At 52.5% G+C, this 20,522-nt stretch overlaps 4 protein-coding genes across 5 annotated transcripts in view; 3 read left to right on the top strand and 1 right to left on the bottom strand.

The window, feature by feature from the left end:
• Positions 1–7,210, top strand: part of LOC117651216 (MAP7 domain-containing protein 1-like) — a 31,637-nt gene extending 24,427 nt beyond the window's left edge. The window contains exons 14-18 of the mRNA XM_034395030.1: positions 578–754; positions 1,173–1,299; positions 3,017–4,248; positions 4,303–4,717; positions 6,182–7,210. Of these exons, the coding sequence (XP_034250921.1) occupies positions 578–754; positions 1,173–1,299; positions 3,017–4,248; positions 4,303–4,717; positions 6,182–6,438 (2,208 nt within the window). The 3' untranslated portion in view covers positions 6,439–7,210. The remainder of the gene's footprint in view (positions 1–577; positions 755–1,172; positions 1,300–3,016; positions 4,249–4,302; positions 4,718–6,181) is intronic.
• A 1,062-nt stretch (positions 7,211–8,272) lies between these two features.
• Positions 8,273–12,973, top strand: LOC117650592 (lysosomal alpha-glucosidase-like). Its single transcript, XM_034394123.1, has 14 exons — positions 8,273–8,498; positions 8,594–9,156; positions 9,240–9,391; positions 9,468–9,648; positions 9,721–9,823; positions 9,919–10,087; positions 10,173–10,242; positions 10,331–10,432; positions 10,514–10,651; positions 10,732–11,188; positions 11,285–11,855; positions 11,938–12,026; positions 12,114–12,313; positions 12,413–12,973. Exons 2-14 carry the CDS (start codon positions 8,596–8,598, stop codon positions 12,476–12,478), a joined length of 2,859 nt encoding a protein of 952 aa, XP_034250014.1. The 5' UTR covers positions 8,273–8,498; positions 8,594–8,595; the 3' UTR covers positions 12,479–12,973.
• On the bottom strand, positions 12,965–13,908 carry LOC117650593 (chromosome transmission fidelity protein 8 homolog). The gene is made up of 3 exons (XM_034394124.1): positions 13,561–13,908; positions 13,344–13,461; positions 12,965–13,278 (listed from the first exon to the last, which is right to left on the bottom strand). The coding sequence occupies exons 1-3, from the start codon at positions 13,575–13,577 to the stop codon at positions 13,042–13,044; spliced, it is 372 nt and encodes a 123-aa protein (XP_034250015.1). The 5' UTR covers positions 13,578–13,908; the 3' UTR covers positions 12,965–13,041.
• A 3,284-nt stretch (positions 13,909–17,192) lies between these two features.
• LOC117650265 (pneumococcal serine-rich repeat protein) overlaps positions 17,193–20,522 on the top strand; it is a 39,551-nt gene continuing 36,221 nt past the window's right edge. For both annotated transcript variants that reach the window (XM_034393545.1, XM_034393546.1), the window contains exon 1: positions 17,193–17,524. The gene's annotated coding sequence lies outside the window, so the exon portion shown is untranslated. The remainder of the gene's footprint in view (positions 17,525–20,522) is intronic.

Below are 20,522 nucleotides of genomic sequence, written 5' to 3'. Positions count from 1 at the left end.
GCACCAGGCGCGGCAGGGCCGCACAACAGACACGGAGCCCCTCCCTGGGGAGCGGACTCTCCCGCGGCGCTCCCCTGCGATGCAGCACACTGTAGGCTGACGAAGCCGCAGGCACACAGTGGGCCAGAAGGCCGGTGGAGGTGGCCAAAACTATAGACGCGCTTCGAGCTCCAGAGACGCTAAACATGACTCGAACCTGACGTGTGACCCCACCAATGGATTTCTCGTTCGGAGAGCAATCGATTGGTGGGGTCGCACGTTCGTTTCGAGTCCCATTTAGGGACTCTGGAGCGCAAAACGCGTCCAGAGTTTTGACCGCCTCCAGCGGTCATCCGGCCCACTGTGAGCGGCACCCGGGGACACACGACGGCACTCGCAGCAGCCAAACACATCGATGGAAACCACACACACTCACGCACACAATGCACTAATACACTCTTACATGGAAACAGATACACACACACACACACACACACACACGTGCGACTCGCCGCGGCGTCCATGAAGTACCTCCCGCTTGCGCTGCCGCTCTAACCCCTCGGCTTCCGCCCCCGCCGCGCCCGCTTCTAATTCGCAGATAAAATTCCAGGAGAAGTTCTCGCAGCCCCGCGTCAAGCTGGTGAAGAGCCCGTGGGAGGCGGCCCTGGAGACCGGCTCCGTGGACGGCGCGTTCCTGGAGGGCCACAAGGCCGCCCCCAAGGCCGCCCCGCCGCCGAGCGCCGCCCCCGCGCCCCCGCCCCGGACGCCCGCAGTGGTAGGGAGGAACAACCCGGAGCGGGCGGTGACCCGCCGACCCGCCCTGGACCCGTCGGCGCGCGGCCGGCCAGCCGTCTCATTCCGAAGGGCGGTTTGTCGCTCTGTCCCTCTCGCACCCGTTTCCCCTTCGAGTGCGACGGAGACAGAGCGACGGGACGCCTCCCGAGGCGAGAAGGCCGGCCGGTCACTGCGTGGCACTGCGTGGGCGGCCGGCGGGTCAGCCTTCGCTCGGCCAGTACAGTGCACAGTGCAGTAGATAAAATGCATGGCCGTTTCGAAATGTCGAAACGTCGCCGAAGATGCGTCCTCCGTAACGCAGAGCGACTCGGCACGACACGGCATGGCGCCTGCGCCTGCAACACTGCAAACGCGTCGGTAAGCTTACGGTGTGCCTGACGACCCCGCCTGTCCCGCAGGGCACGCCCACCTGGACCGCCACCACCACGGCCGCCACGGTGCGCCCGCTGTCCGCCACGGAGTCCACCTTGTACTCGGCCCGCGCCCCGCGCGGCTGGGGCCAGCACAGCACGGCGCAGCAGTACGGTGAGTGTGCCACACAGTGTGGCAGTGAGTCAGTGAGTCACCGCGCGGCGGAGTTTGACCCCGTTTGAACCGCTCGGCACGGCCCGGCTGTGCCCACGCGCCGCGACCTATCGGCAGTCCGGGTGCGTCTCGTCAATCCGCCTGTTTGCATTACTCTGTTCTTATCTGCGTCGTTAATGGGGCCGCGGCAATTGGTCCCCATCCCGACGAACAGGGCCGTGAATCAAGGGGAATGGGCACTCGTTGCGGTGTATGTCGACGTGTCCTAAATGAACTCTGGTATCTCCACCAGACTGATAGAACCATCGTATCTCCCGGACGCCAGTAGAACTACCGTACTCGGCCGGCGCCCATAGAAAAGACGTAATTCGGGAGATCTGGCAAGACTATTGTATCGCTTTTTCGGCCTGTTTTTAAGAGATTGAATTGAAAGGTTAAGTGTCTCTAAAATTCGGAAAATGAAATGAGTTTGATGTAATTGTCAACCTTTAATATCCCCTTTCATTTTCCAAAATTATAAGACACATTTAACCTTTCAATTCATTCTCCTTAAAACACGCCTAAAAAGCGATACAATAGTCTTGCCAGATCTCCCGAGTTACGTCTTTTCTATGGGCGCCGGCCGAGTACGGTAGTTCTACTGGCGTCCGGGAAATACGATGGTTCTATCAGTCTGGTGGAGATACCAGAGTTCATTTAGGACACGTCGATGTACAGTGCAGTGGGCTGGGCCGCACAGTGGGCCAGAAGACCGGTGGAGGCGGCCAAAACTCTAGACGCGTTTTGAGCTCCAGAGTCGCTAAGTGGGACTCGAGCCGAACGTGTGACGCCAGCAATGGATTCCTCGTTCGGAGAGCTATCCATTGATGGGGTCGCACGCTCGCTTCGAATCCTGTTTAGTGACTCTGGAGCTCAAAACGCGTCTAGAATTTAAGCCACCCCTACCGGTCTTCTGGCCCACTGTGCGGCACACTTTGATACCTAATATCCCGCTGAGGACGACAGACGCGTCACATTTTAATCCCCTTGCTGACGGAGGGTACCGGGACGGGTTCAAACGCACCGCGCTACTCCTGCTTTTCATTTTGACAGCACTAACACCCCGCACAGCCCAGCCACCTGATGGAAGGTGCCGGGACGGAGATTTAATCAGTACCGCGCTCCTTTCGCTTTTCGTTCTGACAGCACTAACACCTCGCACAGCTAGGCGACCCGCCAACGAAGTGTCGCATTTCGGGTCGCCTCGCCAAGCGGTGCGCGTTTGCAAGCCGTACACAGGGAGTTGTCCTGAGATAATTACTGCCCATCTTTCTGCAAACGTGCTTGACAACCGTCACCGCTCGCCCGCGGGCGAGTCGCACCGAACACGACGTTACGACCCCTGCTGCGAAAAGCCTCCGGAAAAACTTATTACCTCATGTCCCTGGAAAATGAGATAGCAGTGAGATAATTTTCAAGAACATTTACTTGTCACTATCCCATTTTCTTGGGACAATAAGGAAGTTTTCTCGGCGTCGTTTCCTGCACGATCTCCCCAACGGCCTAACCCGCACCGCCACCACGCTTCCGCAAACGCAAACGCAACGGCAGCGTCACACGCCGCGAGGCCGCGAGGCCGCCAGGCAGACAGCCGAACAGGCATTGATAGGGCGAGGCGAACGCGTTCACCCCGATGACACGCCGATACGACAATACGACGGTACGACACTCGCTGCAGGCGCGGTGTCCTTCAGCCTCACGTCGCCGTCGGCGGCAACCTCGACCTCGACCGTCACGGCCAGCGCCACGGCGAGCAACCCCATCGTGTCGGCCAAGGAGGTCACCAGCTCCGTCAAGGAGGTCACCAGCTCCGTCAAAGAGGTCACCACCTCCGTCAAGGAGGTCTCCAGCTCCACCAAGGCCGTCACCATCTCCTCGGCCGTCGAAGTGCTGGGTGACGCCGCGGTCCCCGAGGTCCCCGACGAGGACGAGGACGACGAGAGGGTCCGCGAGGTGGAGCAGGTGGTGGAGAGCGCCAAGCAGATCGTGCGGGAGACGATCGAGCGCGCCGTGCAGCGCGCCACGCCGGACGGCCTGCAGCACGACGAGGACGAGGACCAGGAGGTGCAGCGCCACCTCAGCGCCGTGGAGGCCGAGCGGGCCGAGAGGACGGCGGGGCAGGAGAAGCAGGTGCAGCTGGTGCAGCAGGAGCAGGCCGAGGCGGTGCGGCAGGCCGAGCAGGCAGTGCAGCAAGAACGGCAACAGCGGCAACTAAAAGAACAGCGAGAACAACAAGAACAGCGAGAGCAGCAAGAACAGCGAGAGCAACAAGAACAGCGACAACAACAAGAACAGCGAGAGCAACAAGAACAGCGACAACAACAACAAGAACAGCGAGCGGAAGTACAGCGTCGACACAAGCCGGCCTGCGAGGTGGTGGGCGCGCGGCCGCTGTACGGCAACGTGGACCCGTTCGCCGTCAAGCTGCGGCCCGTCAACCAGGGCCTGTACCCGGCGGCCGCGCCCGCCAGTGGCGACACCAGCCCCGTCAAGCCCGTCGCCACCAAGCCCGCCAGCCCAGGGCAGGTCGCGAGCACAGGGCAACCCGTGAGCCCAGGGCAGCCCGTCAGCACAGGACAACCCTCCCCCGGCCCGCAAGTCAGTCCGGGCATTCCGGCAGCGGCCAAGACGGTGTCCCCGCCGGCTTTCCGCCCCGCCACCCCGCCCAGCGTGGAGCAGCGCCCCAGCCCCCAGCCACAGCCCTCGGAGGACAACGAGGACGCCGCGGACGCCGCGGACGCCGCGGACGCGCCCCGCACGGGCCCCAAGCCCCCCAGCCAGGTGGTGGGCGCCAAGCCCCTGTACGGCAACATCGACCCCAGCTCGGTGCAGCTGCGGCCCGTGCACCGGGAGCTGCGCTTCGGGGACTCCCTGTCGAGGGAGGCGTCCGAGGACGTGGACGACGCCGAGGCGCTGCCCGCGCCGCCCAGCCCCGTGTCGCCGCCGCCGCCCGCCCTGGTGGCCCCCGCGGCCCCCGCCACCGTGCCCGTCAAGCACCTCATCGACAGCTTTGAGCTGGGCGCGCCGGGCACTGGCGTGCAGCAGTACGTGTGCAACACGGCCGTGCAGACGCGCCTCTTCACCGCCATGCTGCCGGCGAGGCCGCCCTCCGAGGCGCTGGAGCCCTTCCCGGAGCACTTCGCGGACCCCACGCCGGAGGAGATGTACGCGCGGCGCGCCAAGGAGGACCTGGAGGACCAGATCAGGCGCAACTACCCCTTCCCCGCGTCCCCCGCGCCCACCCCGCAGCCCGAGCCGCCGGCCACGCTCCGCATCACGCTCGACAAGTTCCAGACCGTGCCCAAGCCCTGGGACCCCGAGCGGTACCAGCAGCCTGAGCCCCCCGCCAGAACGCCCACCGACCTCAACACCCCCCTGAGTAAGGCCCGGGGCTCGGCGCCTCGGTGCACGCTGCACGCAGTGATGCCGCACGCCCCGCCCCGCCCCGCCCCGCCCCGCCCCGCCCCACCCCACGTTCGCGTTCGGCAGGTGAAACGGCGACGAGACTCGCGGCCCTCCCCGCGCCTTGCCTCGCCTTGCAGTGGACGCGCTGCCCCCGCTTGCCCGCCTGCCTCGCCTGCACTGGTTGCGTTGCATTGCGTTGCTGCATGACGATCCCTGCACTGTTTTCTCTCGGCGTGTTGTTGTTTGCTCACCCCGCAGAAGGCGAAGGCCAGTTTTGATCGGCGTCCGATCCTCGTTTTGCGCCGGCAGTGCCGCCGCCGCCCGCTTGTCTCCTTCGCATCATGCGAGGTGCGAGAGAGACAGAGTGACGACGCGCTCGCCCCGCGACGCCCCCATTCGGAGCTCTCGCCTGGCCGTCTGGCCGTCTGGCCGTCTGGCCGTCTGGCCGTCTGGTCGTCTTGAGCGTCGCGCCAGTACGCACGAGGAAAATCTAGGAAAATCCTGAAAATCCTCGAGGCTTTCGCCTAGCTTTCGCCTAGCTTTCGCCTAGCTTTCGCCGTTGCTTTCGTCTGGCCTGGCGGTAGGCTGCTGCGAATGGGGGTTCTACTGGGCTTCGGGGAGAAGGGGGAGGTCAAGTCACGTGACCCCCGATACCCCGCCACCCCCACCCTCTCTTTTTCCTGGCCGCGAGTCCGCAGTGCCTGCCCTTTCCCAGTGTACCCGCTACCCTCTTTTCAACACGAACACGCGACCCAGGACGCAGCCTCTTTCGCCGCCACTCGCGCCGAAAATAAACGGACAAAGAGAGCGACTCAAGCCGTGCGCCTGCGAGTGTGTGTGTGTGTGTGTGTGTGAGTGTGTGTGTGTGTGTGTGTCTGTCTGTCTGTACGTGTGTGCGGTGCTCCAGACACAGATGGAAAGACGGATGGGGGAAACCGAGGCGGAAACGGACAGCCTTTTCCTCGCAATGCTGGAGCGATTGCCCGTCTATTGGCAGAGCCCCCCAGGGGCCCTGGGGCGGGGCGCCTATCCGCGGCGAGTGTGCAGCGATTTCAAACGTCGCTTTCGTCACTCTGTCTCTCCGGCACTCACAGGGCGTCCCGTTCACGGTACACGGTGTGAGAGACAGAGCGCGCACGCACAGTGGGCCAGAAGACCGGTGGAGGCGGTCGAAATTCTAGACGCGTTTTGAGCTCCAGAGTTGCTAAACAGGACTCGAACCGAACGTGTGACCCCACCGATGGATTCCTCGTTCGGAGAGCTATCCATTGGTGGGGTCACACGTTCGGTTCGAGTCCCATTTAGCGACTCAGGAGCTCCGGGATTTGATTTCGACCGCCTCCACCGGTCTTCCGGCAAATCCACTGTGCGACGCTGTGTGGAATCGGGTGGGATCGGGCTGGTGCAGACTGTCTGACGCCTTTGTTGTGCTCCCCAGGCGACAGCGCGCTGCTCAGCTTCCGCGGCCCCCCGGAGGAGCCCGCCCCCCTGCTGCTGCGGGAGGCGCAGGGCCCCTCGGGCCTCCCCGTCGCGGCCTCGGCCTCGGCCTCGGCCCCGGAGCCGCCCGTCCGCACCGTCTTCATGGACTACAGCCTGCTGCAGAACTACAACACCGCGCCCCGCGGCTGGGGCGCCACCATGGACTACTACCGCCCCGTCACCTTCTGCAAACCCATCGCCGCCACTGACCTATAGGCCCGTCTTTTCTAATGCTGTTGTTTTCGTTTTTATTCGTTGTTGTTTTCCTATCTTTGTTTTCCATCTGGGAAGGCCGCTGCCGGCTGGCTGGGACTGCCGGGGGCGTGCCGCGTGCCGTGTGTCCGGGGCGCCCTGCCCTGCCTCACCGCGCGAGCCGCGAGCAAACGCACACACTTTTCCTTGACGCGGACGGTTCTGTATGTTTCCCTTTTGTGTTACCTTTGTGTTATCGACTACCAGCCCCACTATGTACGTTCAGGGGGCTTCCACCGGATTGTCTCTATGATCAAAGACGCCGTTTGCATCATGGCAAGCGGCGGGCGGGGCTCCGAAGCACCGCCCTGGTCTCTGGCAGGACTGCAGCCTTCCTCCGAGTAAACCACTGAGACCGCATAAGCCTCGCGCAGAACGCGCCAACGCGCTGTGACGGGAGTCCTCGCCGTGCTCAAAGCGCTCGGCAGGGAGCAGCACTGTCTGTCACCCCATCACATCAGCCGTAGTTATTTCACGCTTATTGCAAATCATTTGTTTACAGTTCTCCGCAATCGACCTCCGACCAACACTGTTTCATTGTTGTATTGCCCTGTATATGTGTAATGCTTCTAAGACTAGATCGAAGCGAGAACGGTCCATAGCTCTGTATGTTCACGTACAGTACAGTACCACTATGTGCTTTGTATGTTCTCTTCGGCTGTGTTGTGCAAACCCATCACAATGGAATCTCTGCTTCAAGAGCAATTAATAAAGATCTATTCTGTACTGGTTACAACCCTCGAGAGTCAATCCACACTCCGGTAATCCCGCACGAATGTCGTCTCACAAAAAGGAAGTCGCTGAGGCACCCAGCCCACAGTGTAGTGGTCCTATTCCGCTGCCGGCACGCATCGCTCTGTCTCCCTCGCACTCAGGGAGAGTGCCGTGGGGAGCGAGAGTGTGCGCATCTCACCACAGGTGGGCCACCCATCTGACACGGGAGGGAGAAGGGGGAAGGGGGACTGGCGTTAAAGCTCGCGTTGGCCAGTCGCGAGCCCTGCGGACCCAGGTCACCCAGTGGCGGAGTCGCGGCCCAGGGACGCTTAAAAATAGACAGCTGCGCCGCCAAGACGTGCCGGCAGCTCACGCGGCGGACAAGGCCCTCCTCGCCCGCAAGTGCGAGTGTACAAAGGGCAAAACCACACACAGAATGCACATCTCGCGCGACCCGCCCCCACAGATAACATTCTTCCAGAAGCATAGGGGGGAATCTCGGGCGCGCGGTGACGTCAACAAACTTGACGTCAGAAGGCAAGACCACCCGCCAGACACGCATCATGAACATCATTAATGCGTGGAGGTTATTGGCTCCGAAGCTCGCATTGTAGAGGCTAGGCAAACAGGCCACAGCAGACTCTTTCCGAGAGTCGTTTTCGTCGCTCTGTCTCCCTCACACTTATGAGGCCTCCCATAGGTGCGAGAGAGGCAGAGCGACGAAAACGACTCTCGGAATCACTCTGCTGCGGCCTTGCCCAGTGCCCTGTGGCGCGTCGCGCGCTGCAGTTCAAACTTCTTGAGGACAGGAAAGACAGGTGCTCAGGTGGGTTTCCGCAGGGTGGCCAACCCAGGTCGAGCCGAGTCGCCTCTCGCGTCCTTGAGTGCGTTGCGTTTCCGCGGTGATTCAGAGGCTTGGCCCGCGGGTCGCAGGGTCGGAGGGTTACCGCCACGGCGGTCCGTGCCGACGAGCCTCGCCGATGCAGTGCTTATCTCGTTTGCGTAACGACGCGCGGCACGCCGAGGTTGGCAGCACTTGCAGCCGGCCGGAAAGCGATACAGGCTTGTTTTTGTTTTGTTTTGCTGTTGTTGTTTTCCGTGTTGTTGACATTTTGAGGAGGCCCGAGCCGAGCTGTGCGCTGAGCAGCGACCAGTGCAGTGAGTTGCGCCCTGCGTGCGGATAAGTGCGCTGATTTGGTCGGTGCTCGCGTTGTCTGGGTTGCCTGCATTCCGTCGGCCACCCTCGCTGGTGTCGCTGGCCGGCCCAAGCCACCCCTCGCCGAATCCATGCAGAGTTCGTGTGCCTTGAGGTACGTCCCATACAGGTTATATTTATACTTGGAATGGATCTCAACGGCGAAGGAGCTGGACCCGTTCGCTGACTCATTCATATTGTTTTCCACAGAAATGGGTGTTCCAAGGCGCACTATGGTGAAGGTCCCTCACTCCCATCCGGAAGTAGTTGTTATGTTGCCAAACCCCCCATATGACCAGAGGATATCTTCAGCCAGAGTGTGGTCAGGGATATGGAGCATCACCAAGCATGTGTTGCTCTTCTGTCTGGGAATGATTGTTGGGGCTCTCTTTCTCACAAGCAACGACGTACAGAAGAGATGCCTGGAGAGCATGGTTGCGGTTGGCTTCAGTTCCCATCGTGCCAGAGAGATATGCTACAAGAACCCAACTGTCTCTCATAGTGGAGTGCTCACTAGATTTGACTGCATGCCTCGCAATGCCAATGCCCAAGACTGTCGCCGCAGAGGTTGCAATTGGGATGAGTCTGTTCAAAATGTTCCTTACTGCTTCTATCCTGACAACTACGGTTCTTACTCCAACGAAAATGTGACAAATATCAATGGAAGAACTACTGCAACCATGAGAAAGAAGTTGAAGTCACCATACCCTGAGGATGTGGATCTTCTTCAATTTGAAGCTTGTGCTGAAACAGAAAGCAGACTGCACATAAAGGTACCAACACTTCTTACCCACCTACATTCTTATTTTTAAATCTTATTCAACACTGTAGTAACTTCCGATGTATCATTTTACAGATAACAGATGCAAAGAAGGACCGGTTTGAACCCTTTTACCCAGTAGTGCCACAGGTTGATTGCAAGTCATCTAAGAACAACCAATATCAGGTAAAAATATCTGAAGGGAAAATGGGCTTCAAAGTATTACGCTCATCATCAGGCAAAGTCATGTTAGTATTATTTCTTTTCAAATGTTTTAAAAAATGTTTTAGTTAGAGTGCTGTAATAATACAACTATGTGTGCAGATTTGATTCTGAAGACATAGGTGCCCTCATTTATGCCAACCAGTTCTTGCAACTGAATGCCCGATTCCCAGCTGGATCCTTACTTTATGGAATTGGTGAAAGGCAGAGCACAATGAACATTGAAACTTCCGCATTCCAGTCATTTACTCTCTGGAATCGGGATGCTGCTCCAACTGATAAGGTAAATTTTTCTGGTTTTGTGAAAAACATGTTTTTGTTTGCCAAGATAATCATCCTGACCTTGCATTTACAGATTAATCTCTATGGCAGCCATCCCTTCATTTTAATACGAGATCAATATGACCAGAATAACTCCAAGTGGCACGGTTTATTTTTACTAAACAGCAATGCTATGGGTGTGATTTGATTTTATCTTTACCCACCTGAAATCTTCATTTTTGTACTGGTGCTGTTATGTTTACTGACACTTTCATCAATTTATTTTTGCCAGACATCATCACACAGCCAGGGCCAGCAATTTCTTTCAGAATCATTGGTGGTATTATGGATTTCTATTGGTTTATGGGAGACACCCCAAGTAAAGTTACTGAGCAATACCTTGAAGTGATTGGTCATCCACACATGCCTCCCTACTGGGCACTTGGTTTCCATCTTTGTCGGTGAGTTTTCTCTCTATTGGCTCCATTCTAATGCTGCGAGTCCTAAAATCTGAATTAATTCACTTTTACATATTATTTTATACAGATTTGGCTATGGATCACTTGACAATACCATCCTTGTGTGGAATCGAACAAGAGCTGCAGGTATTCCATTTGTAAGTTGCAGTTTAATGCATTTTGTATTGATGTAAATATTTTGACTAAAAAATTTTCTTTTATTATATAATTATTCATGGTTCACAGGATGTTCAGTGGAATGATTTAGACTACATGGACAACAACAATGACTTCACTATCAGCCCCAAGTTCAGCAAACTCTCAGAATTTGTTGAAATGTTACATTCGGTATGCTAATTAGCCAGAAGGATCTTTTGGATGCAATGATACAAAATTAAATTGTGGCATTGTAATTTATTTTTTCTACAGATTGGCATGCATTATATCCCACTTATTGACCCTGGGGTCAGTGCTGGAGAAAAAAAAGGAGCATATGAGCCCTATGATTATGGGCTGGAACTTGGAATATTTGTAGCTGATGAAAAGAACAAGCCATTTGTTGGCAAGGTAATAATGTTCATCAGTTGTTTCAGTTTCTTAACTGTGTTACCAAATTTTTAAAAAATTCGTGTTTTTTTCTTTTGTAGGTGTGGAATGGAATTTCAACCGTATGGCCTGATTTTACAAACCCCAAAACTGTTGATTATTGGAGAGTAATGCTGGAGAAACTACACAGCCAAGTACCGTTTGATGGTGCCTGGATTGATATGAATGAGCCCTCTAACTTCTACAGTGGTACCCGCAAAGGTTGTCCCAAGAATTCTCTTAACTATCCCCCTTATGTGCCAAATGTTCTTGGTGGACAACTATTCAGCAAGACCATATGCCCGTCTGCTAAGCATTACAGGGGCAACCACTATGATCTTCACAATATGTATGGAATCTCTGAGGCCATCATCACTAGCTTTGCACTTGTGGAAATTCGCAACGAAAAGAGGCCTGTCACGATTTCTCGTGCAACATTCCCTGGACATGGTCACTATGCTGCCCACTGGACTGGCGATGTCTTTTCAACATGGAATGATTTGAAACTGAGTGTGGCTCGTAAGTTTTGTCAACATTATTGTATGTGTTTTCACAAACCCACTACAAGAAAATAACAAAGAATTTTAAGGCTGGTATTGGTATCTTTGTTCACAGAAACCTTGAACTTCAACATGTTTGGGATTCCTTTCGTTGGAGCGGATATTTGTGGATTCAATGGCAATACAACTGTGGAGTTATGTGCCAGGTGGAGCCAGCTTGGCGCCTTTTACCCCTTTTCTCGTAATCATAATTCAGATGACACCAAAGAACAAGATCCTGTCATTCTTGGCCCAACTGTGGTGACTGCAGCCAAAAATGCCTTGGAAATTCGTTATTCTCTTCTGCCATACTTGTACTATCTGTTCTATGATTCCCATGTAAATGGAAAAACTGTTGCCCGCCCTCTGTTTTATGAATTTCCTGAGGATGAAAATACTCATCTCCTTGAGACAGAATTTATGTGGGGTTCCTGTTTGTTGATTATCCCTGTTTTGGAGGAAGGGAAGACCACTGTAGAAGGCTATTTCCCCATTGGAACGTGGTATGACTTGAACTCAAATAAAACACTGATAGCCAAGAGCGCACTTAAAAAGACTATGAATGCTCCCCTTGATCTGATTCCTCTATTTGTAAGAGGTGGGTGTATTCTGCCAACTCAAGCAGCCAAAGCTACAACCACAGAAAGGTACTTATTGTCTCTTGATAAAGAAATTTTTGTGTCTGGGATACACAGCATCTGTCACTAATGACTTGTTTGAAAATTCCAGCCGGAAGACTCCTTTAACTGTCCGAGTCTACTTGGATGCTAATGGACGTGGCCAGGGGAGTGCTTATTTTGATGATGGAGATTATGTTTGTAAGTTTTGGTTGTTAGTGCCTAATGCACAAATCGAAAATTCATACTCAATGTGTTTTCTTAACCATATATTCCATTGTGTTCCAGATTCCATTGACGAAGGAAAGTATTCTTTGGTAAACTTTGCAGTGAAGAACAAGGTGCTAGTTGGAACTGTTGCAAAGTCTGGCTTTGCTCAAATTCCCACTTTAGAAACAGTATTAATTCATGGAGAATGTGCGTCTGTGACCAAACTTGAAGTCAATGGCAAAACATGGAATAATTTCACTCACAATAAATCATCATGTGTAAGTGCCAACTCAGTATTTACACATTCCAAATGTGCTTAAGTAATATCATATGAAGCAACTTAATAAAAATTCATAAAAACTTAATCATATTTGCAGATTTTAACAACAATCATCAGTGCCAATGTTTTAGAAGGCATCAAAATTACTTGGCAAACCAGCTGAAAAGAAAAAGAAAGGGACTACTAGAGGAGTGAAAAAGTGGAAAGTTTTACTAGACTGATACATTTGTTTTGAAGTTTGTCTTATCAGAACCAAAGCTTTTTGTTTGTTTTTTTGTACGTTGCCATGCAGAGTGCAAAATATTCTTTATGGTTACTTTTATCTTAAAATTTTAATATTCTCCATGGGGAGTGACTAGTCAAATTCACAGCAGTGTCTTGCCAATCCCCCCTGAAATTAATCTATTTAGATTGGTTGAATGATTCTTTTAAAACTTAATAGGTTTACCCTTTCTGCAGTTGTACTTATGGTTACAGGCACTCTTAATCTGTGTTTAGTTTAAGATGTTGATTATCATTACCAGAGCTGTGTCTTCATGACTGATTCTCTTTAGTTAACTCATTTATATCTTATAAATTGTTTAGAATTATTTCATCTCTTGTAAATATTTAAAGAATACCTTAAATAATCATTAAATGTTTTACCAAATTTATGCAAGTTTAGAAAATAGTTTTAATTACCATAACAATCTTATTTACAACATTCACTACCACACACACTCAATATTAGACTGAATTTAAAACATTAGATATGATAGGTTTAGGTCGAACTTTGAAAATCAGTTTCTTTTTAATTATGGCTCGAATTTGGTATTCAGTCCTGAATTCCGATTTTTCTGGATTGTCTTCTTCACAGCACTGTGGTAGTATTCCTCTTTTCCGCTCGAGAACAGCAAATGGCTTCTCTAATGAGACTTCTTTACCCGTTAAAATATGATGACCTATGATGAAGATAGGTGTCCCCTGTGAACCAGAGCAGAATGTTATGATAAAAGTATATAAGACTTAACGACAACCAGTAACATTACCTGTTTGGTGTAGTGAAGATCTCCGATGAACTGTCCATGCAAATCATTGCCACTTTGTGACACAATGTCACCTTGCAATTCGACAATGCCCCATTGAGTCTCCTTCCCTTCTTCTGGTCTAAAATGTCAAAGAAAAAGCATCCTTGAACTGCTGATTGATACATTCAGCATGGCACAGTCTAGGTTATGCCTAGCGTTCAAACGGACTTATTCTTACAATTTGACGAGTATCATTGCTCGAGCTGCCGGAAAGATGTGATCAATCAGTTCAGATGGCTTCACAAAGGCGAACTAGGCGGACTTTTGACTTTCGATAAACTACGGATACGACAAACAGAAACAATGTTGTTGTCGCACAAGTTCAACGACAGACTGTAGCGCGGGAAAGCACGCGCGCAGACGAAACACAGGTCACCTACAAATGTTGAGACTTTACTTTTTCTTGCAGAGGGGAAACAAAAACAGGTTCGAGTGGAGTAAAAAAAAATAAATTAAAAATTCCTCGAATCATGTCGTGAAAGGGAAAGTGAGGTTTTCGTTTATCAGCAAGAGAAAGATGCTCGGCATATTCTTTGTTGTGTTGGCTCAGATGAACGCCACCAGCCATACCCATACCCAACCTTCCAACTCGTGGTGGGGGTAAGCATAGCGCGCCCGCCGTGAGGAGCACCACGAGTATGGCAAACGTATCAGTGCGTTTACGAAAGGTTGGGTATGGACTGGTGTGGGACGGGCGAACAGGGCCAGATGAGCGGCCATGGCTTTAAAGTACACTCGCTATGTTCACGGAATGAAACAAATAAAAATTGCAGATAATAGCTGCTCCAACATATGGTTTTTGCTTGACTGGTTTTGAGCTTCTTTCTGAAAACGCAGAGTAGTGAGAGGCAAAACCAGCAGACGACAGTTGCTGCATTTTGCTACTTTGGCTGTCTATTAATTTGATGTATAAACTTCCAACCACCTCAATAGTAATGAACCCAGGTCAAACTGCACGTTTGTCTGTTTTGAACAGTACAACTTTCAAAGAAGTTGGGCCCTAGCGTGCCCTAGTCCCTAGTTGGACCCGAGGCCTCGAGTGGTCCGTAAGAAAATCGGCGGGAAGGATGACGTATTCGAATGCGTAGACAACGCGGTTTTGCAAAACACGTTTTTAAAACGAAATATTGAATGACGCGTCGCATAAAGTACTGCCACTACTTCCTCCAGTTTAAATATGCAGCTAGAAACCATTCTGACGTCCCGGGGGTTCTCCGAAACAGAGAAACAACTAGGAGCGGTACTCGCCGATGGGGCCGGGGTAACTTGGAAGGGGAGTCCCGCCCAGCCCAAAGGTCGAACTCTGAAGTGACGAATTTGCTGTTCCTCTTGAACGGTTGGCGACATCGACTTGAAATTTTCCAAAGTGAAAGATCTTTAAAAATTAAGAATTTTGAAATTAGGCGCATTGCTCTAGGGTTCATAGAACCGGAAATATGGACATCGAAAATTTTGAGCTGATTCAACATTTGAACGGCCATATCTCGGTCAAATTGGGGCCGATTGGAGTGGGTGAAACGGCAATCGCTTTCTAAAAATGCCCTCTTTTCGAAGGTGCCAGTAAAAATAACATCTGCTATGAATCTCGAATTTTGAATCTCGCCGTCGTGGGTGTTTGAACCACGGTCCGGACGAGGGCAGTTTTGCATTCCGCTTACCCTGCTGATACATTATTCTCCTATGGAGTTTTTCCCTCCGATGGACAGGGGCGGAGCTAGGGGGCCGCAAAGGGTCGAACCCCCCTAACTTACGGACGCTCCCCGAGGCGCAGGAGCACTTATACGGCAAAACACTAGTGAATCAAACTTGTTAAAAATCTGATTTCCCACAGAAATGTTTAAGAAAAATGTCTTACAAGATGCGCCTTTTGGGAAATATAGCTTTCCAAAAAAAGTGCATTTTCGATCATGGTGAGCCCACATTTAAACGGCCACATCTCAGCCAAATTTGGGCCAATTGGAGTGGGTGAAACAGCAATCGCTTTCTAAGAATGTCCTCTTTTCACAGGTGCTAGTAAAAGTGACATCTGTTACAAATCTCGAATTTTGAACCTCGCCGTCGTGAGTATTCGAACCATGGTCTGGACGAGGGCAGTTTCGCATCCCTCTTACCCTACTGAGAAAGTATGCTCCTATGGAGTTTTTCCCCCTGACGGACAGGAGCGGAGCTAGGGGGCCGTAAAGGGTCAAATCCCCCTAATTTACGGACGCTCCCCGGGGCATAGGGGCATATTTTCGGCGAAAGACTAGTGAATCAAACTTGTTTGCAATCTGATTTCCGACAGAAAAGCCTAAGAAAAATGTCTCACCAGATGCAACGTGTACAAAATATGGCTTTCCCAAAAATGTGCTTTATAAGATTTCTTTTCTTTTCAAAAAACCTAACAACTTTCCTAATTTATTAAAAATTTGAGATAGAGGAGGAAAACACTGCAGATCAAGTCATGTTTGTAAATCAGATCCCTTCAAGGAAAGTCCTGCTTTCTATTTCCTCAGACAAACCAATTGAGAAGAACATGTTTTATCAGTTATAGTTTTAAAAAAAAAAAAAAAAAATTGGCACTAAACATTTTTAATTAACAGGGCTGGTTCTCAAAATGTGAACTCGTGCTCATTGTATTCGGCAGGTTATTAGTAGATAAAATAATATCTGACTTTCTTTACCACATTGTTCCAGGTTTTAATCATTTGAATGAGGTGAGAGTGAGGTGAATGAGGAGTCGGAGAATCAGAGCTGGAGGGGCTGTCCTATTGTTTTGCTCATGCGATTAGATTTAGTTGAAACAGTATAGTATTTAATTGCCAATATGTGTGTTTCAAATGTGTTAGCAGTTTGTAAAGCTATAGTCGACATGAAGTTATCTGAATTTTCTTATATAAACACTTCTCTACATCAATCGATTCTATTTCTGGATTTCTCCAACTCGAAGATCTTATTTCTGTGGTGCACCAGCCTTCCTATATCAATTCTTTGAAAAATGCAATCAAGATTGTTGGGAAATGTCTGTGAGAATTTGTTTAAATGTATTACGTTGCTCGTATAACTCAACATTTTGTCTGAAATAGAACCAACTTCAGGAGATTGAACAAAATCATTTAAGAATAATGTTTCTTCAGTCAGAGAAGTGCGAGTGGGTCTAAAATTCAGATAGGATCATTAAAGAAGAAATGTAGGTCTTAGTCTTGAACATCTTTCGACTTAGCCTCCCAAGGAAAGAGGTGATGAGCTTTCACAGTGCTGCAGCGAAAATATTCCACTTCCATTGCAAAGTGAAAGTCAAATGCATTTTATCCTTCATTTAATTTCCCCAGCGTTGAAAGTAGCTCAGAAAAGACTATTTGCTCTATCGCACATAACCAACAATCATTCCCGTTTACTCTTTTCTGTACCATTCCCGCCCGATACCCAACCTTCAAACGTATCCTTGAATTTGCCATCTTGTGTGTGTTCATCGCATCGTTGCGGTAGATGAGCTATACGCATCCCCTCCACCATCCAAAATAGGTGGAGGGGGAGGTTGGGTTTGGGTATGGATGGTGGCGTTCGGCTCAGATCACCAGACTGACAGCACATGTTGCCAACATGCCGTAGAAAAAAGAAGCTGACCATTCAAATTTTATAGGTCCGTTAAAAGTTTTTAAATAAGGAAGTATATCTTTGATATTTTCATTAAAAAATGTGGGCGTTGTCAATCAAACTCAACCGTCTTAGATCCAGTCGTGTTTTCAAATTTTTCGTTTTGCTCTGTTGGCTTTATGAATATCGATTTAGCTGCCACCTAGTGGCCGAAGCTGTAACTATCCCGCACTTCGGCTGTTCGGTTTCGGGTTGTTGACTGGATGGATGGGGAGTCTGGGTGGGTTGCCTGTCAGTTCGTGTTGTGAAGTGGATTTTTCTGCCCCGTGCGGACTTTTTTGATGTATTAAGTACATTTTTCTAAGCCACGGGCGGCCTGCATTTCAAACCAGAGCGACCAAAGTTCAGTGATTTGTGCATTGTGTTGAAGAACATAAAGTGTGTGCGTGTGTGTGTGTGTGTGCGGCCCCGGTGCAATAGTACCCGAGCTGGACGACCCAGCCTAGGCTTTCGCTTACATCGTTCGGGTTATCGACTCATGTGGATTTCTTCAGTCCGTGCTAAAGGTACGCATTGTTCTACTCATCCTCCATGCGGTGTGCGCCGCCCCCTGAAAATTGTTTTCCGTTGGCGCTCTCCCGGTGGAAGAGAGCGAGATGCGACGCTGTCCCGGTTTGCCTTAATTGGTGATTGTTGTGTGGAGTATAGTGGTTCTGTTTCCCATAACTCACCGTTCGCGGCGCACTTCTATTATTGAAATTTTCTCATCAAGCGCTTTGCGCTCTCCCCAGAATTGAATGAAACAATGGCCTCCTCACTTCACTTTTCTCTCCTTAAGGTTTTAAAGACATTCTTATTTGCTGCAGAATACCATGTACCATTAAATTTGGAAGCACCTAATATTGTAAAGTTACTGTGTTTTTCCTGCTCTCATGAGTGTTTTGTGTTTCATCATGATTTGTATTAGCACAAACTGTCACTTTTTTGAAAGTTGAATAATATTTTCACCAACTAGTTCTATGGAGGGTTCAAGATATCCATTCTGTACTTTGATACATTATTTTTTCTACTGTAGTTGTTGATATTTTTAGTAAAAGAATCTCTCCTTATGGTTTATGGATTAAGTTTTAATAGTTTCAATTAAAACTATGACGTTGATTGTTTGTTCCATTTTTATAAAATATCTTGACTTGCAAACAAACTCTTTTACACGGAACTTCATGTGGTGCTGGAAGATAGTTTAGACCTTGTCTCTCATTTTGCTCACATTACAATGCCAGTGTTGCCACATTTGCCAAACAATTGCAGTTAGTGCACTGGTGGTGAATGTGGGGCTCATGAAGTCATGTTCTTTAGGGCCTTGGGGATCCAGCGGCGAGTGTGAACTGCATTGCCCCCCCCCCCCCCCCCCCGGCGGTCCCAAGACCCTTGACCCCCCTAGAGACACCCTCCTTCCCGCCCCTTTCCCCCACCCCTCCGCGCCTCCGCGCGCGACACCCTGCCCACCCTTCTGGGCGATCCAGAAGAATCGTCTCGTCGCTCCGTCTCTGTCGCACTCACAGGGCGCTGCCTAAGGGTGCGAGCGAGAGAGCGCCAAAACCACTGTTTCTGAATGGCTTTGGCTGCCAGGCAGCTGGGCTGGGGGCAGGGGGCCCCGGGGCGGCCCGGCGGTCCATCCACAGCCTCCGGCAGCCGGCCTTCTTTGTTGCAAATGTGAATGTGGTGTGCGGTGCAAGGCGCGGGGCGGCGGGTCGCGGAGCGGACTGCAGAGCGATCCGCAGAGCGCTTTCGCCTGTCTCTCTCGCACTCGTTGGGCGGGCCATTGACCGGGCCGGCGCACCTGGAGGGCCTGGAGGGCCTGGAGGGAGGCCGCCACCGTCAAAGCCAAAAGGCCCCTAGGTCTATCAGCACCGCGTGGCGAGGGCGGCGAGGGCGGGCGGGGTCGCGGCCCACGCCAAGAAAGGGGGCGGCCGCGGGGCGCGGCGGGCCGCGCGGGGCCCAACTGAAGCTGCCGTGGGCATTGCAAGCGGAGACGCTCTGCAGGCTGATTCCGAGAGTCGTCGCTCTGTCTCTCTCGCACTCATGGGGCATCCCGCACAGGTGCGAGAGAGACAACGACTCTCGGAATCAGTCTGCTGGCTTGCCTGGCTGGCCCGGCTCGCCCAGGTGAGGGGGCGGGGGCGGGGCGCGCCGACAGCGAATATGTTGGCGACGCCGCGCCAGGCAGGGCCGCCAGCGCTTTCTGTCTCTCTCGCACTCGCGCGGCGCTCCGCAAGGCGGGCCGACCAGAGAGAGACAGAGCGGTGGAGCTCTGGTCGGAATGAGCCCGCTGGCGGCCAGGCCGGGCCAGGCCGGGCCGGACGGGACGCCTCGCCCTCGACATCCGATACGACGCGCCGCCCCGCCGAGCCCGTAGACCCGATACCTGATAAGCACTGTCGTGCCGCCGCGTGCGCGGTGCGTGCGCGGTGCAAGGTGAAGGCCCTCCTGCTGCACTTGCTCCTGGACCGGACCGCCGCGGCCGGCGTGGCGGCCTGGCCTCGGGCCTGGCGGCGTGGACGCGGAGCGGGGCAGGAGAGGTCAAAATCCCGCTGGCCCGGCGGAGGGGGGCCTTGACCGACCAGCGGCCAGCGTTGAGGTGCTCGTGAGCACAGTGGACCAGGAGACCGGCGCCGGCGGCCAAAACTCAAGACGCGTTTTGAGCTCCAGAGTCGCTAAACAGGACTCGAACCGAACGTGTGACCCCACCAATGGATTCCTCGTTCGGAGAGCAATCCATTGGTGCGGTCACGCGTTCGGTTCGAGTCCCATTCAGCGACTCTGGAGCTCGATACGCGTGTAGGGCCACATGAACTCCTCGAACCTGATGTCGCCACTGTCCTAGCCCAACGTGGCTGAGAGAGACTTCAGCTGCCCCATACGTAGTAGCCGGTCCCAGACGGGTCTCACGGTTCTAGGACTCTCGGGTGGTTATCGCTCGTCGAGTGTGGGGCCCACACTGTGGGGCCCACACTGTGGGGCCAGCCCATCAGGGCCGCTCCTTACTCGGCGCTCACTGTCTCGGAAGGGGCAGGAGGTGCGCGATGCCGATGCCGTGTCACCTGGCCAGGCCGAAGTCCTTCACGTGGAAAAGAAAACAAACGGAGCAAATGAGCGCGCGCGGCGTTCTCATTTTCCGGAACGCCTGCTCGAGTTTTGTCGGCCGCGGCATCGCGCGACGCAATCGACCACCGTGCGGCACGTGGCCGACAAGTGGCTCCGTGACACTCCGTGACACTCCGTGACACTCCGTGACCCAATCAGAGCCTGTTGGCCTGTCGGCGCGTCCGTGCGACCCGTCCCGTTTCGTCCCATCTCCCATCGGCTGCCGTGCTGCTGCCGTGCTGCTGCCGTGCTGGACCGCGTTGGGCGCCGTGCAGACTTTCTCCGCGACACTTCGGCGTGGTGCTGCTGCAGAGCCACTCCGAACTGCCTCGGTCGCTCTGTCTCCCTCGCACCCGTGGGGCGTCCCGCGTAGGTGCGACAGAGACGGAGCGATGAAGCGCTGTGCGGCACGTTGGCGCG

This window comes from Thrips palmi, unplaced genomic scaffold (genome assembly GCF_012932325.1).
Source record: "Thrips palmi isolate BJ-2018 unplaced genomic scaffold, TpBJ-2018v1 HiC_scaffold_5, whole genome shotgun sequence".
NCBI classification, from domain to species: Eukaryota; Metazoa; Arthropoda; class Insecta; order Thysanoptera; family Thripidae; genus Thrips; species Thrips palmi.
This window is presented reverse-complemented; position numbering and strand designations above follow the sequence as displayed.

Bases quoted from the DNA above. Each gene is read 5' to 3' on its own strand.
- LOC117650592 (XM_034394123.1), top strand. From the start codon at position 8,596: ATGGGTGTTCCAAGGCGCACTATGGTGAAGGTCCCTCACTCCCATCCG. The intron at 9,392-9,467 runs GTTAGTATTATT...CTATGTGTGCAG, and splicing joins TCATCATCAGGCAAAGTCAT to ATTTGATTCTGAAGACATAG. The intron at 11,856-11,937 runs GTACTTATTGTC...TGAAAATTCCAG, and splicing joins AAAGCTACAACCACAGAAAG to CCGGAAGACTCCTTTAACTG.
- LOC117650593 (XM_034394124.1), bottom strand. The intron at 13,279-13,343 runs GTAATGTTACTG...TCTGGTTCACAG, and splicing joins ATCTTCACTACACCAAACAG to GGGACACCTATCTTCATCAT.